This window comes from Carassius gibelio, chromosome B4 (genome assembly GCF_023724105.1).
Source record: "Carassius gibelio isolate Cgi1373 ecotype wild population from Czech Republic chromosome B4, carGib1.2-hapl.c, whole genome shotgun sequence".
NCBI lineage: Eukaryota > Metazoa > Chordata > Actinopteri > Cypriniformes > Cyprinidae > Carassius > Carassius gibelio.
In genome coordinates this window covers 4,236,632-4,251,846 of record NC_068399.1, presented here as the reverse complement: position 1 = coordinate 4,251,846, position 15,215 = coordinate 4,236,632, and the positions used below count along the sequence as shown (strand labels likewise).

Here is a 15,215-nt window from a genome sequence, read left to right as displayed (position 1 = left end):
GAGTAATGAACCGTTTTCCGGCACAATTTCATGAAAGCCTCACGTTTCAAAAAGCCTTGGTTTCCCATCACTCCTAATAATTATAAAAGCCGTCATTACAAGACTTTTTGTATACCGTGGGATAAGGATATATATACCTTTTGTATATCCTTGGCAATATATATAGGTCGACCACTATTGGGGATTATTTTCTCCTTAAAAGTGTAGTTTCCCAAAGGCAGTGTTGTGCGATTGGATTGACGGTTTCCAGCCTAAAAGCTCACAAAAAAAAACACCCATAACTTATATTTCAAAATAACGTGATGGAATATATAAATTAAGATTGAAAAGGGACACTTTTAACTCCTTAAACAAAATGTTGACAAAATAATATATATAAAACATTAGACACATTTCCCAGGTAAGCAGGGCACATTGGGGAAAATAGCCCAACGTTACATAGAATTAGGCTACTAATCATTCGCTGACTGTGCTAATTTAAATATAGCGGTTCTTTTGTGTTTGTTACGCAAGTTCAGTGACGCAAGTAGACTATTCTGTCTGGCCAATCCGGGAACAGCCGAGTTTACACGTCATATTTTGGTAACAGTACGGTTCATTTATAAGCTTAACCAAGGTGGCACTAAAAAAAGTACAACCGTAACCGAAAAGTGAACCGTACCATGCAGTGGAAAAGCGCCATTATTGGATCAGGAGGCCTTGGCTCAAGGCTGGCTGGTGTGTGACTGAGTGTAGGCGTTCAAGCTATTTCAAAGGGATAGTTAACCCGAAAATGAAAATTTTATGTTTATCTGTTTACCCCCAGGGCATACAAGATGTAGCTGACTTTGTTTCTTCAGTTGAACACAAACTGAGATTTTTAACTCAAACCATTGCATAGGGCTGTGATGGTGACCGTGATAACTAGGGAAGTCAACGATTAATCAATGATTGATTAATTGTAGATAAGAGATGCAATCGCTTAAATCTGGTCTGTTATCCAATTTATTGTTCAGCTGTGCGCGGTTCATGTGCACTCAACACGTGCAAGAGGCTGTGAGTGATGGGGACGGTAAATAAATGCATTATTCATTCACAATGTACAAATTATGGCTGCACGATATTGGGAAAAAAATGACATTGCGATATTTAATTTTTCTTTGATCATATATTGCGATATGAAATCTAATCAATTTTTTCTTACAAACAAAAATGGGGTGAGCACACTTACATTCTCATTTTAAATTATTTAAACATCGACACTATCATGTCAATTGATTAATATGTGCGAGGGAGAGAGAGCAAGACAGCGCTCGTGTTGTTTGAAGACAGTGAGAGTTGCGGCCGGGGCTCGCTCTCTCTCCATCTCGCGCGCTCTGGCTCACTAGCTCGCTCTCTCTCGCGTGCTCACTCTCTCCCTCTCTCATGCTCTCTCTCTCTTGTGCTCTCTCTCTTGCGCGCTCTAGCTCGCTCTCTCTCTCACTCGCTCTTTCTCTCTCTCTCGGAGACTTAAGTCTCTGCAGTGCAAAAGTAGGCGTTTATCACCTTGTGGGTGTTTTCAAACTGCTCAGTGTTTCTAAAACATGCAAATCTAAATGACCCCCCTTACCCAACCCCACCCCTAAACCTAACCTCACACTATGATGTCAACCAATCAGTTATCATGGTGTAAAAACAACCTGATTTGGTAACTCCCATTACTTTCCTGCAGAGACCTATTCGGTTGTTAAGTGATGACATAAGAAGCGCTGTTTCGGGTCCAAGTCTCAACTCGCTTCACTTGAGAATACGACCTCAGCAGCCGTTTATGAGCACTGTTTATTCATATTAATAATTTAAGCTAAACGCTTTCAAACTTACGATATACACTACAGTCTCCGTGCTCACAGCGTCCCAAACACAAATAATTTTTATATTTTTTTTATATTTATATTTTCATTGTCTGGCATTCTGGGACTTCGGTATGGAGGTAAAGGTTAAGATTCAAACTTTTTCGCTAGTATTCTATCACATTGTGAGTTTAGTTAGCACCTTTTGTTGTTTTCTTGTGGTAACTGATAGAGCGTTTGGACACGGAAGCGCTGCTACGTGACGTCAGACTTAACAAGCGAATACAGTGACTACATTGACATCCGGGAAAGCAACACTCTTGTTATAGTTAGACATTGCTTGACGATCATGACATAAATATTAGAAATACAGGGCATTTTTGCCTCATATCTTGAATTATATTGTAACTTGATAGCCTTCATCCGACACTGAAAAAGTATGAAGCTGTCCAGTGCGTCAGAGTGTAATTTAATATCACGAGTTATGATTAAACTTAATGTTACATGTTGGTGTTGAGATAATAGTACCCTTTTTCCATTTCTCCTTAAAGGCCATGTTGCAGGTTAACCACCACTTTCTATTAATGGTTACATAAATCACTCAAGATATGTATATCATTTTTAAAATGTCTCAAAAATGGGCTTAAAGACCTATTTTTTAAGTTTTTGGTATTAACGTTTTTTTTTACGCAACTTTGTGATGACGTCATGTTGGGGAGAGGTCGAGGAAAGGTAGCCTCAGCCTAGTATGTTGCCGCGTTCCAGGCAACCCGTAACCAGTGTTTTTCCAACCTTAAACCCGTGAAAGTGCACTGGAACGGCAATCAAACTCGTGACTTCCCACCCGTGAACTTGTGTCTCGTACTAGATCGATGTACTCCGAGTTCCAAGGTCACACAGCACGCGAAACAACGATGACAGCCCCTACGAATAATACTGCCTGCGGATGCAGTGTTTATGCAAGTGGTACACGTTGAAAAAACTATTTTAGTTCAATGCAACATTGCAATAAAATAAATAATCTAGTTACAATTCCTTGCGCTCAGAAAGTTTGGCGTAACTTGCCTGGAATGGTACATAGTCTTTAGTAGTGATATGAAATAGTGATTACGAGCTCAAAAACCTGCCTGGAACGCAGCATCAGAACTATAGCGACTGACTGGGATGAGGAAGAGGTGGCGAGAGCAAACATGTATGATGGCCCACAGCCGTGTAAATTCGATTGAGCCAGCCGTGAGAGGGCAAATGAGGAATTGCCAAGAACTGATGAAGCCTATGCATGGTCCGAGGAGAATGAGTGGAGAGTTGGTGAAGTGTCCTGGTGAGTTGCTATCATTTAGCATCGCAGCAAGCACTGGAGCTAGTTTACGAGCAGCAGTGCACAATAACGACACACACACACATATATATATATATATCTATACATATATATAGATATATATATATCGCAGGCGGCGATTGGTAGACTACATTTACGTTACGTTATAGCCGCGGATATGAGACCTTACTATTTACCATTCATTCTATCATCACCATCATCATAGCTTACAGGGAATCCAAATTGCACCCAAACACCAGACCTGTTGGTTATTGGAGGATCTTCTATTTCTGGTCTGTTAAATGCATTAGACATTTTGCAACGAGCCTTCAGCGCGTGCTGAGTGAGCGAGCGCCTTAGGGGCCGTTCACATATCGCGCATAAAAACGCGTGGAAAACGCTAGGCGCGTCTTTCTCCTCCTTTCCAAAGCGTTCGGGCAGAAGCGCCCCTGAGGCGTTTGCCTTTGCTAAGCAACAATGACGCGGAAATTTCAGCAAAGGATAAATGGATTTGCAGCTCTAAAAATCGCTTGCAGTAGGCTAGCTCTGCTACTAAATTTATTTCAAAATTGCAATCCATATACAACTATGATCAGCTGTTCCTTCATCTTGGATGAGCTTTCAACATTGTCACGGGAAAGGATGAAGCTGATTGGTTAGTTCGTCACATGACCCGCGGTGCGCTTGCGCAATTCTGAAAAGTTGAGATGTTTTTACATTTTGCTGTATATAAAACGTACCGAACCAAACCGTGACATCAGTGTATCGTATTGAACCGAACCGTGAATTTTGTGAACCGTTACACCCCTAATCTATATATATCTATGTATTTATCTATTTATCTATAATCTGAATACTCTCATCTACTACTCGTCTCTCTAGTCACTCTCAATGCGGCTTCGGTAAATTCTCTCCCCAATGTGACGTGATGCAATGCATTGTGGGGGAAAGGAGACCGTTGCAAGATATACCTACTTTTTCGTATTATTTTCCGTTTTGTTATACCCAACAACATAAAATACAATGGATAACAGTTTAAATGTGTATAACCAACAAGCAAATTGCACAAATTAGTTAAAAAATTAACCTTGCAACACGGCCTTTGAATAGTCTGTCCATCGTTCCAGGCCAAATGTCTTCTGTTTAAAAGGCCAAATGTCTTCTGTTTTCATGTTTAAAATCACAAGAAAATTGCCACACAAGCATCAGTTACAACGCAGCTACCATCATCACCTCATGCTGCTCGAGATTCTGGCACCGCTTTAAAATGCGCATGTTAATTTTCCAGACTCCCGAGGTGTAATTGATCATTGAATTAAGTCAAATTTTATTTAGTTTCCACACAAAAAGTATTCTTGTAGCTTTGTAAAATAACGGTTGAACCCCTGATGTCATATGGATTATTTTACCAGTCTTCTCATGTTTGTGGACATTGATCATGTAAGGACTCTTGCTGTATATGGGAGGGTCAGAGAGCTCTCAGAATGCATTGTAAAAAAATAATTGTATTTGTTTTCTGAAGATGAACGGGGGTCTTGCAGGTTTTGAATGGTGAGTAATTAATGACATAATGTTCATTTTGGGGTGAACTAACCCTTTAAAGGAAAACTTCACTTTTTTTGAAAACAGGCTCATTTTTCAACTTCCCTAGAGATAAACAGTTGAGTTTTACAGTTTTCGAATCCATTCAGCCGATCTCAGAGTCTGCCGGTAGCACGCTTAGCTTAGCATAGATCATTGAATGTGATTAGACTGTTAGCCTTTCGCTCAATTTTTTTCCTTGACTCTTCTGTAGTTACATAGTGTAAAGACTGATGGAAATGAAAAGTTGTGATATTTCTAGGCAGATATGGCTAGGAACTATACGCTCAATCCAGCGTAATAATCAAGGAACTTGCAGGCGCAGTGATATGACGCAGCACCTGAAAATAGTCTGGTGCTGCTGCGTAATATTGTGCCTGCTGCACCCATTGTATGGCATCAAGTTCCTTGATTATTACACTGGAATGGTTTTGAAAACGATAAAACTCAACTATTTAAGTAAAAATTTGGAAAGTGGAAAATTTGGACAGTGTTCCTTTGACTGGAAAATTCATAAATGCTTTGTAGTTAATAGGCAATTGAGAAGCACTCCACACTTCTTTATATAAAATCTATGATGTTCATAACTTAATGAATCTGTGATTTAATATTTTACAGATCCTTGTAACACACTATTATAAAGATGGCATTTATTAAAGAGGATAGTGAAGACATGAAGATTGAAGAAACATTCAGAGTCAAACATGAAGATACTGAGGAACAAACAAAGATGGAGTTTATTAAAGAGGAGAGTGAAGACATGAAGATTGAAGAAACATTCAGTCTCAATCATGAAGATAATGAGGAACAAACGAAGATGGAGTTTATTAAAGAGGAGAGTGAAGACATAAAGATTGAAGAAACATTTAGAGTCAAACATGAAGAAACTGGGGAACAAACAGGTTGGTTTTTATTCTCAAAGCTTAACTTGTTCATTTGGTTGGGTTTTAAATCTCCAGCTCTATAGAAAGGATTTTAAAGAATGTCATGTGAGTTTTGAAATTAAAAATGTTGAATTTAAAATGGAGTGGATAGCATTTTTTGGGGGTGGCCACCTTCAGCGAGGCAAAATAAGGAACACTGGGTCTTCAACACAAAAGCATCATAAACAAAACTGAATATATATAAAAAAAAACATAGAAGAAAGGTACTCACAAATAAACTTATGTCTGATACATCCAAGATCTCTACATGCAGGTATGTAGATCATAGGGGTGGCACGGTTCAACTTTTCATGGTTTGGTTTATTTCACGGTTTGAGTCACAGTTTCAGTATGGTTTGGTATGTGCTATGTTTATGGAGAAACTATACTTAAAAAATAAATCTAACTATAGCCCCTTTCACACAGTAATACCAGTAAATTGGCGTAAAATTATCAAAATGACTTGACCGGTAAATTCAAAAATGCACTGTTCACACAGTCAACAACATTCCGTCTTTTTTCCGGAAGAGCACCATTCACACATCCATTCCAAAATATCGGTAAATTCTGTGACGTCACTAGCCTCTAAACAGCTGCGCTTGTGTTTGTAAACATGAAGGTGTTACATGCGGTCAAAATTTTTGTTGATGTTATATTTTTGTTTCAAACTTTAGCATTCATGCAACTGCTTTTGTTACAGAGACTACAAACCAAAATACTAAACTTCTTTTATTTTATTTTATGATCGCTCTGGCAACTCTATGTCCCAAAAAGCATGCTTTATCTTGCACTCTCCGCACAAAATATTGGATATAGCGCACATTTATCTGGGTTTAACGTTAAAACATTGTTACATGCTTGAACTGTTTTATATCTTTAGATTTTATTTGAGACAATTCGTGATGATTTGAGAAAGCTGATCAAACATAGGCTGTGATCAGCTCACTCTCTGTGCTGGCCGCTTGGTATTACTTCAAAAACAATTTTTGTGATGGTCGTTTATTTTTTAGATATTTAAGACGCAATTTTTTCAGTTTATTGATGATCTGACTCTTGTGAATGCATTGCTCTCGGAGACAGTTAACAGTTTATTTTATCATACGTTACTGCATTACTGACAGTTCCTCTCGGATGATGACAAATTTCTTCATCCGCCCGTATAAGGATAAGCACTTTAATTTCACTGTCGGTCCAGTTGGATTACATTTTCTTTTATTTTCGTAAACACTGAAAAGTGCTTGAATGCGTCACATTGTTATGATTTGCCTGGAGTAGACGTCTTACGTCACCGCGTTCTGAACTCGTACGTGCTCATACCGGTAATTTTCCTTCTGTGTTCACACACAGCAGAATTCCGGCAATTTACTGGTAATGTTACAACTTCTCATACTGGCAAATTGCCGGAATGAATTTACCTGTAATTTTCAAAAGATCCCATTCACACATGATCTCTTTACAGCAATTTACCGGTAATTTTCCAGAAAAGTCTGTATGTGTGAAAGGGCTTTATGAGTAACAGCACAAATAAATACAATAGAGTAAAGATAATCTGATTGAACATTAATTTCACCAGATTTAGAGACTAAAGACAGAAACTCCTCAAAACAAGCAGCAGTTGGAATTGGCTGCATTAAAGGCTGGGGAAAAGCATTTCAAAGCAGAAGACCAAGAGTCTGCTGATGTCTACGGGTCGCAGACTCACTGCTCTGATTGCATGCGAGGGATCTGCAACTAAATATTAGCTTTTAATCTTTTACATCCGCCTTAAATTCAACTGTTTCAATACTTATCCTCACATCAAATAGTGGGATGAGCTTTTAAAATTGCTGTCCTTTTTATTTGGTGAAACATGTATGTGTTGAAAGACTTAATAATAAAATGTGACATTCTGTAGTTTTGTTGCATATTCATCTTTTAATCATATTTGTAAATGTATTGACTCCACAGCAGAGAAAGCTATTTTGTCTTTACTGTTCCAATACTTGTTGATGGCACTGTATAACACCAATGGCCGATATAAAGCCAATATAATTTAAATGTTTAATATTTAAGAAATAAAAAAAAAATGGATTAAACCATTAAATGTGTAAAATAAACATGCTTATACTTAATGATAAACATTGTAACCAACAGGACCCTTAGTATTCTGGGAAGTTTGTGTGCATTGGAAATCATATTTTTTCAAATAAGGCCAAGATAACACAAGATAACACTTGTATACAGCACACAGTGAAAATGACAGTGAGTAAAAGCATTTCAAGTTGGTCAATCTTGTGTCTCTATTGAAGCTGAACTCTCCTCCTGCATTGTTCACACGGGGCGACCAGAGAATACGTGATCACGCAGGATACAAATGCAAAGCTTTTAATGTGACTTAAACTTTAAAAGTACATCACAGTAGAAACAACACAAGTTCTTCAACATGGAAAGCAATAGAAATCATATTTCATAATGTACGCTTTGCAGGGCTGTGGGACACAGGCCAGAAAGGCTATCCTACAATTAGTTAATTCGTTCCTACGACTTATTTTGTGGCAACTGTCCATTATTCATTTAATTTTGTTCCCTAAATAACCCATGATTTAACTGAAATAAGGTTACAAATATTAATAAATAAAAAAAAATTCATAATTTATGAGTTTCAATTTCCCTTCTCATGTTTACCACAGTAAGAGATGCAAAAACAGTGATTTAAAAGTGAAAGATAATAAAATAAACCTGTGAAATTAGAGGTTGAGACTGTGAAGATTTAGGTTAATAAACAATGCCTAAATGTTATTGAATTTGTGGAAATTCGTGACCAACCGGCAAACCAGAACAAAGCCACATACCGTAATTCCTCAAATAAAAGCAGGGGCCTTTATTTACCTGAACTGCAAAAGGTAACAGGCTTTTATTTGAAGCAGGCTTTCATTAGAGACGGGCCTTTATTTCTAATTCCATCTGTTTCATTAGTAGTTGTTTTAAATAACCCATTTTAAATTAAAAGCGATAGCGTTCCAGTGGACAGAGATCATAACACTAGCACAGAATCAGTTCAGAATCAATCACCAAAAGAATCAGTTCGGTTCAGGCACTCTGTGTGTCAGTCTGCTTCACGCTGAATCACGCATGCGCAGTATCATCAGCTCCTCGGTTCTCGAATCGGACGCGTCCAACAGAAACGCTTCTCAGTTCAGTGTACTGGTGATCCGAAAACTGATGCAACCAGTTCTTGACTCGAGAATGAGAAACCTTCCGGCAGTGGGCGTGTACGTTCGTTATCTGGCTCTGCTGCACATATTTTCCCCCGGCCTTTAAGACCGCCCTTTATTTATCCACGCCCCGGCCCACTATAAGAGGCCCGGTGTTTATTTGAGTACCAGTTTTTTATTTGAGGAATTAAATGAAGTCTATGAAGGGCATCCAGAGGCATGGTCACGATCTAACATTTTCCAGTTAACATATTATTCCTCTAATAGACAAAGCTTTTATACTACACTTGTCATAATCAGAGTTTACAATTTGTAAATAAATAAATCGCTGGATTCAGAACAGCATTTAATAGTAGCTGTTACCGACACTGACGACACGTTTTCCCGGAGCATTCAATGATGTCACTAAACAGTTCAAGCTTCATTCACAATTTTCTGCATGGACCTAACTAGGGAACAGGTTCTCAAGCCCTGGGACTAAATGGGATGATTTAAGGAAAATGTATAGCCAATATAAGTAATAGAGCTAACGTAAAATTCATTTTTCATATTTAAAAAAATTTAATTGTAATAATTAAGATAATGGATTTAAAACCGAAGTGTGGTACCACTCCATAAAAGTTCACAGAAAGAAAAGGATGACAACGTGCATTTTTTTTTTTTTTTTTTGCTTTATTTTACAAGAGCACACATCTTCTGTTTTATTTGTGAGTGTATAAATGAAAGTAAACACTTTTGGGGAAAAAGGTCCTTTTTTTTTGTCGCGCCAGAGCCTGGGGCACACGTATTCCAGCAATTCAAACTTGCATCGCAGTCTGTTAATAAAATAATCAATGAAACCTTTAAAAGTTAAAACTAGTAATAGACCGTGGTATACCAGTTCACTCAGCTGATATGCCAAGTACATTTTTGCTCATATGAAAGGGCCTCGTACAAACCTAGTTTACATTATAAATAACAGCTTAACATTCAAATAAATAGCGAATATATGGAAATATTTGGATTTGTGCCGAATGAGACATAAACAATAATTAAATCTAGCCAAAGCTGCGCTCGCTCATTCTCATATGCATGCACGCATGCGCTGTCATGATCTAATGCACTGTATGCAGGATTTTTAAAAACAAATAGGCCTACTGGAACGCAAAAATTAAAAATCTTACATTTTACAGAACAGAATGCAGCAGGTTCAAAATTAAGTACTGGTCATAATATTCACATAAAATGATTTAATGTGAGCAACAGTGTGTTTTGATGCATCCGCGCCGAAGGAATCCATTCACTTACTGCGCAGCACAGCCACACATGCGCCACTGTTACGTTTGGAGTAATTTTGACATCCCTGATATAAATGCATATTTGCTGAATGCTGAGGGCAAACGAGAAAGTATTATAATGTTTGCCTTTCTAATGCTATAATATAAAAAATAAAAGTCCCACTACAAACGCATCGGCCAAACAGAAAAACTTATCAGCTTATGCTAATAATTACAAAATGGAAAATATCGTCCGACCACTATTTAACACCTTTAATAGCTTAGTGTGCATAAAATCTATATGCTGTTGGTTTTGATGTTTGTTTTTTGTGCCAATAAAATGGTGTTAATCTGGATGTCTTTTTTTGCATTAGACCTGATGACACGGAAAGAGGGGAGTCAAGAATTCGTTGAAAAGGAAGATAATATTCAACATGAGAAATATCATTTCATGACTGGAGAAAAATCATTTAGTAACTCACCTACAGAAAAGACTCAAAAAAGAGCTCAAAAGACAGTAGATATAAGTTATTTCACCTGCCAACAGTGTGGGATAAGATTCGCCAGAAAAGATCATCTTGAAGTCCACATGAGAGTTCATACTGGAGAGAAACCTTTCACCTGCCAACAATGTGGAAAGAGTTTCACTCACAAAAAAAACCTTAGACGCCACATGAGAAGTCATACTGGAGAGAAACCTTTCACCTGCCAACAATGTGGAAAGAGTTTCACTCACAAAGGAAACCATGGAAAACACATGAGAGTTCATACTGGAGAGAAGCCTTTCACCTGCCAACAGTGTGGAAAGAGCTTCATTCAAAAATCAAACCTTATAGACCACATGAGAATTCACACTGGAGAGAAACCTTACACATGCCAACAATGTGGAAAGAGTTATACACAAAAACGAACCCTCGTTTTACACATGAGAATTCACACGGGAGAAAAACCTTTCTCCTGCAAACTGTGTGGAAAGAGCTTCATTCAAAAACCAAACCTTAGAGACCACATGAGAATTCACACTGGAGAGAAACCTTACACATGCCAACAATGTGGAAAGAGTTTCACTCACAAAGGAAACCATGAAAAACACACGAGAATTCATACTGGAGAGAAACCTTACACATGCCAACAATGTGGAAGGAGTTTTACACAAAAAGGAACCCTCGTTAACCACATGAAAATTCACACGAGAGAGCAACCTTTCTCCTGCAAACTGTGTGGAAAGAGTTTCAATCAAATACGAGCCCTCCTTAACCACATGAGAATTCACACTGGAGAGAACCCATGAGTTTTGAAAATAAAGTAGCTTTATTTATTACAGCAGGTCACACATTCCTGCATGTTCTAATTTTGTGTGTCCCCCAAAAAAGTTTTACATGCATCTAAGGTAGGGGTGGTAATTATGAGCTAAAATTCTTATCACAATATTTAACACTGTCCAGGTGATATCATTATTACAAGTGCTGGTCATATATATGTCATACATATGTGTGACGCTTCTGACGCTGTCTGTTGTTCAAGAGTGGCTTGACACAAGCAAAGCGACAGCTGAAACACGTCTTGTATACGTCTGTGTGTAGTGGTTCTTGAAGCACTGACTCCAGCTGTGGTCCACTCTGTGTGAATCTCCCCCAAATTTTTGAATGGGTTTTGTTTCACAATCCTCTCCAGGATGCGGTTATCCCTATTGCTTGTACACTTTTTTTCTACCACATCTTTTCCTTCCCTTCACCTCTCTATTAATGTGCTTGGACACAGAGGTCTGTGAACAGCCAGCCTCTTTTGCAATGACCTTTTGTGTCTTGCCCTCCCTTGTGCAAGGTGTCAATTGTCGTCTTTTGGACAACTGTCAAGTCAGCAGTCTTCTCCATGATTGTTTAGCCTAGAGAACTAGACTGAGAGACCATTTAAAGGCTTTGCACATGTTAGGAGTTAATTAACTGATTAGAGTGTGGCACCAGGTGTATTCAATATTGAACCTTTTCACAATATTCAAATTTTCTGAGACACTGAATTTGGGATTTTCCTTAGTTGTCAGTTATAAACATCAAAATTAAAAGAAATAAACATTTGACATATCAGCCTGTGTGTAATGAATGAATATAATATACAAGTTTAACTTTTTGAATGGAATCAGTTAAATCTTTTTGATGATATTCTTATTATATGACCAGCACCTGTACATGGGGTGTGTGATATGGCGATTTTTGAATGTGGATAAAAATGTCTCCTCAATCTGCTTTTGAAGAAATAGCATAGTTTAATGCTGCAGCGCACATTCTATCAGCTGCAGTCCTGGTACCTCCATCATATACTGTAAAACACCACATGCATTCACAGCAGTGTTAACTCGGTGCTAGAGTTACTCTCACAGGAGTTAATCTCATTTTTTGCATGTGCTTTTAAATGCTTCATTCACACACTGGTCTGACCTCTGCCTTTTCTGAGCACTGTATACTCCCGGAGTGCGTGCATTAAAGCCTGTCAAACAGTGCCTGATTATTGATATTGATATGAACTAAGTTATCTTTTGCACTAATATTGTCGAAACACAAGAGGTTTACATGTAAAGTTAATGGTTTAGAGAAAAACATATACGTGCCTGCATATTAGATGCATGCAGGTCTTAAAGGAACAGTAGACCTATTAAAGATGTAGTCAACTGTCATTAGGGATAGTTCACCCTAAAATTTAATTTTTGTAATTATTTACTGAGTAATGTTTCACAAACCTGTTATATTTTAACATTCACATTGATAAAACAAATGATGCATTAAGACTTGCGTTTACTAATAAGCTATTGAGCAAATGTCCCCGTGCCCACTCATCATTTTAATCATACACTAGATTTAATTATATCTCATGGAATCGATCTTACTGATATAGATATTGTACCTCAAAGTGATTATGTTAATGACCATTTTCCTGTATCGTGCATGCTGCGTATCACTGATATTAACTATATGGTTCAGCATTACCATCTGGGCAGGACTATTGTTCCAGCCTCAAAAGACAGATTCACAAATAACCTGCCTGATTTATGTCAAATGCTCTGTGAACCCTAAATTACACAAACTAAACAAAATGACTGGCAACATGGGTACTATCTATAGCCTCCATCAAATTGAAAAAGGTTAGAGAAAAAATGTACTGTGCCATGGTATAACAGTAATACTCGCTCTCTCAAGAAAGAAACTTGTAGTCTTGAGCGCAAATGGAGAAAAAACTAGTTTTTAGAATTGTGTGGAAAAACAGCATGTCCAGCTATAGACAGGCTCTAAAAACTTTTATCCACAAACTCATTGAAAATAACCAAAACAATCCAAGGTTTTTATTTAGCACAGTGGCTAAATTAACAAATAACCAGATTCCACCTGATTTAAATATTGTCAACATTAAATAGTAAAGACTTTATGAATTTCTTCACTGATAAAATAGATAACGTTAGAAATACAATAGCAATAACATTGTAGGGCTGTCAACGAATATTCTATATTTGAATATATATTCGAATAGTTTAAAAAAAAACTAATTTCGAAGGTGAAAATTAATATTCGAATAAAAAAAATAGGGGAAAAAATGCCCGCGGTAGTAGAGGCGTGGTTGGTCTGCTTTGCGAGTGGGCGCGTTAGCACGCCTGAGGGTTCAGGGACAGGTCACGAGTCTCCCTGTCTGGCACAGCGTCACTAGACTCACTACTGAAAGTTGACGCATCTTGCAGGAAGATGGCAGAACGTGCAGAGCCCAACTCGACCGCAGCAGAGAAGGTGATTTTAACCCCCCAAAATCTAAAAAGCCATGTCTGGAAGTACTTTGGATTTTGGTCGGTAGGAGGTAAAATTATTGAGCCGCGAGAAAGAGTTGTATGCAAGTTATGTAAAACACAGTTAGCATACAATTCGACCACTAGAAACATGAGGTCACATCTCGAAAATGTCTCATGTCTCGTTCATTTCTAAGGACATGAGACCGATCAGTGTCGTTGATGGGGAGGCTTCAAGCAATGGAACTGAGGTACCATATCCCTAGCCGTGGAACAGTCACCAATAGAATTGTAGAAGTGTATAACAGCACCTCAGACAAAATAAAGGAATCAATGAAAGACAAAGACGTGGCTCTTACAACGGATGGGTGGACATCCGTAGCGACAGTATCCTATGTTACAGCAACGGCCCGTTGGATAAATTATGAATGGGAAATGCTTAACAATGTGCTAAAAACAAAAGAGCTTAAAGGTCCTATGACATGAAAATTTCACTTTCTGAGGTTTTTTAAGTTTAATATGAGTACCCCTAGCCTGTATATGGTCCCCAAGTTTCTAGAAATTTGAATCAGTGGAAATTGAGATTTTCTATCTTTCTCTGCCTTTGAGAAAATGGAAGCTCAAACGGGCTGATCTTGAATCTCCTCGTTGTGACGTTGCAACAAGAATTGTTACCTCCCCTTTCTCTGCTTTGCCCGCCCAAATATTTTCATATAATTCAGTCAACACAGGCGTTTCAAACAGACTTTTATGATATGGATTCGACAGCACCGGCACAAACAGTGAGTAACAGTGTTCATTAATGCCTGATCTGTGATCAGTGATTTCTGATGTGTAGCTAATCATCCAAGTTCACACAGACTTTCTTTCTAAATCGTTTAATACTGTTTATGCATCAGTGAATCAAGCCAGTGACTAAACGATCAACTTCACGTTGTTTCTCTTAGTAGCATGAAACAAATCTGTTATTTAAATTGTGATTTAACTACAGAGAGCGATCAAAGAACTCTCGCTTTTTTCCGGAGCTGTTACACATCGCGAGTATATCTGCACACTTGCCCAAACTGCCGTTACAATGAATGATGCTGTTATGCTGCACAACGGAGCTCTTACTGTATTCATGTGTTTGCTGTTAGCTGTGGTGAAAGCATTTTGAGAGAAAACGTGTTGCAATAACGACGAGATCACTGCATCCACGCGATAAACAGACTCTGTCTACTCAATACTCATCACTGCAGCCTTTCATGTGATGGGGAAAAGATCGAAAAAATAATTATATAATCAACAAATCCACGATTCGTTAATCTCGACAGCTGTAATAGTAAAAAATATATATATATATATGTACAGTATTGTTCAAAATAATAGC

The 15,215-nt window shown here is 37.9% G+C and overlaps 2 protein-coding genes across 4 annotated transcripts in view; one reads left to right on the top strand and one right to left on the bottom strand.

The window, feature by feature from the left end:
* Positions 1-15,151, top strand: part of LOC127956002 (gastrula zinc finger protein XlCGF8.2DB-like) — an 85,654-nt gene extending 70,503 nt beyond the window's left edge. For all 3 annotated transcript variants that reach the window (XM_052553746.1, XM_052553745.1, XM_052553744.1), the window contains exons 2-3: positions 5,326-5,609; positions 10,455-15,151. In XM_052553746.1, coding sequence (XP_052409706.1) covers positions 5,351-5,609; positions 10,455-11,371 — 1,176 coding nt within the window. In that variant the 5' untranslated portion in view covers positions 5,326-5,350 and the 3' untranslated portion in view covers positions 11,372-15,151. The remainder of the gene's footprint in view (positions 1-5,325; positions 5,610-10,454) is intronic.
* LOC127955916 (gastrula zinc finger protein XlCGF57.1-like) overlaps positions 1-15,215 on the bottom strand; it is a 703,806-nt gene that overhangs the window by 84,284 nt on the left and 604,307 nt on the right. The window lies entirely within an intron of this gene.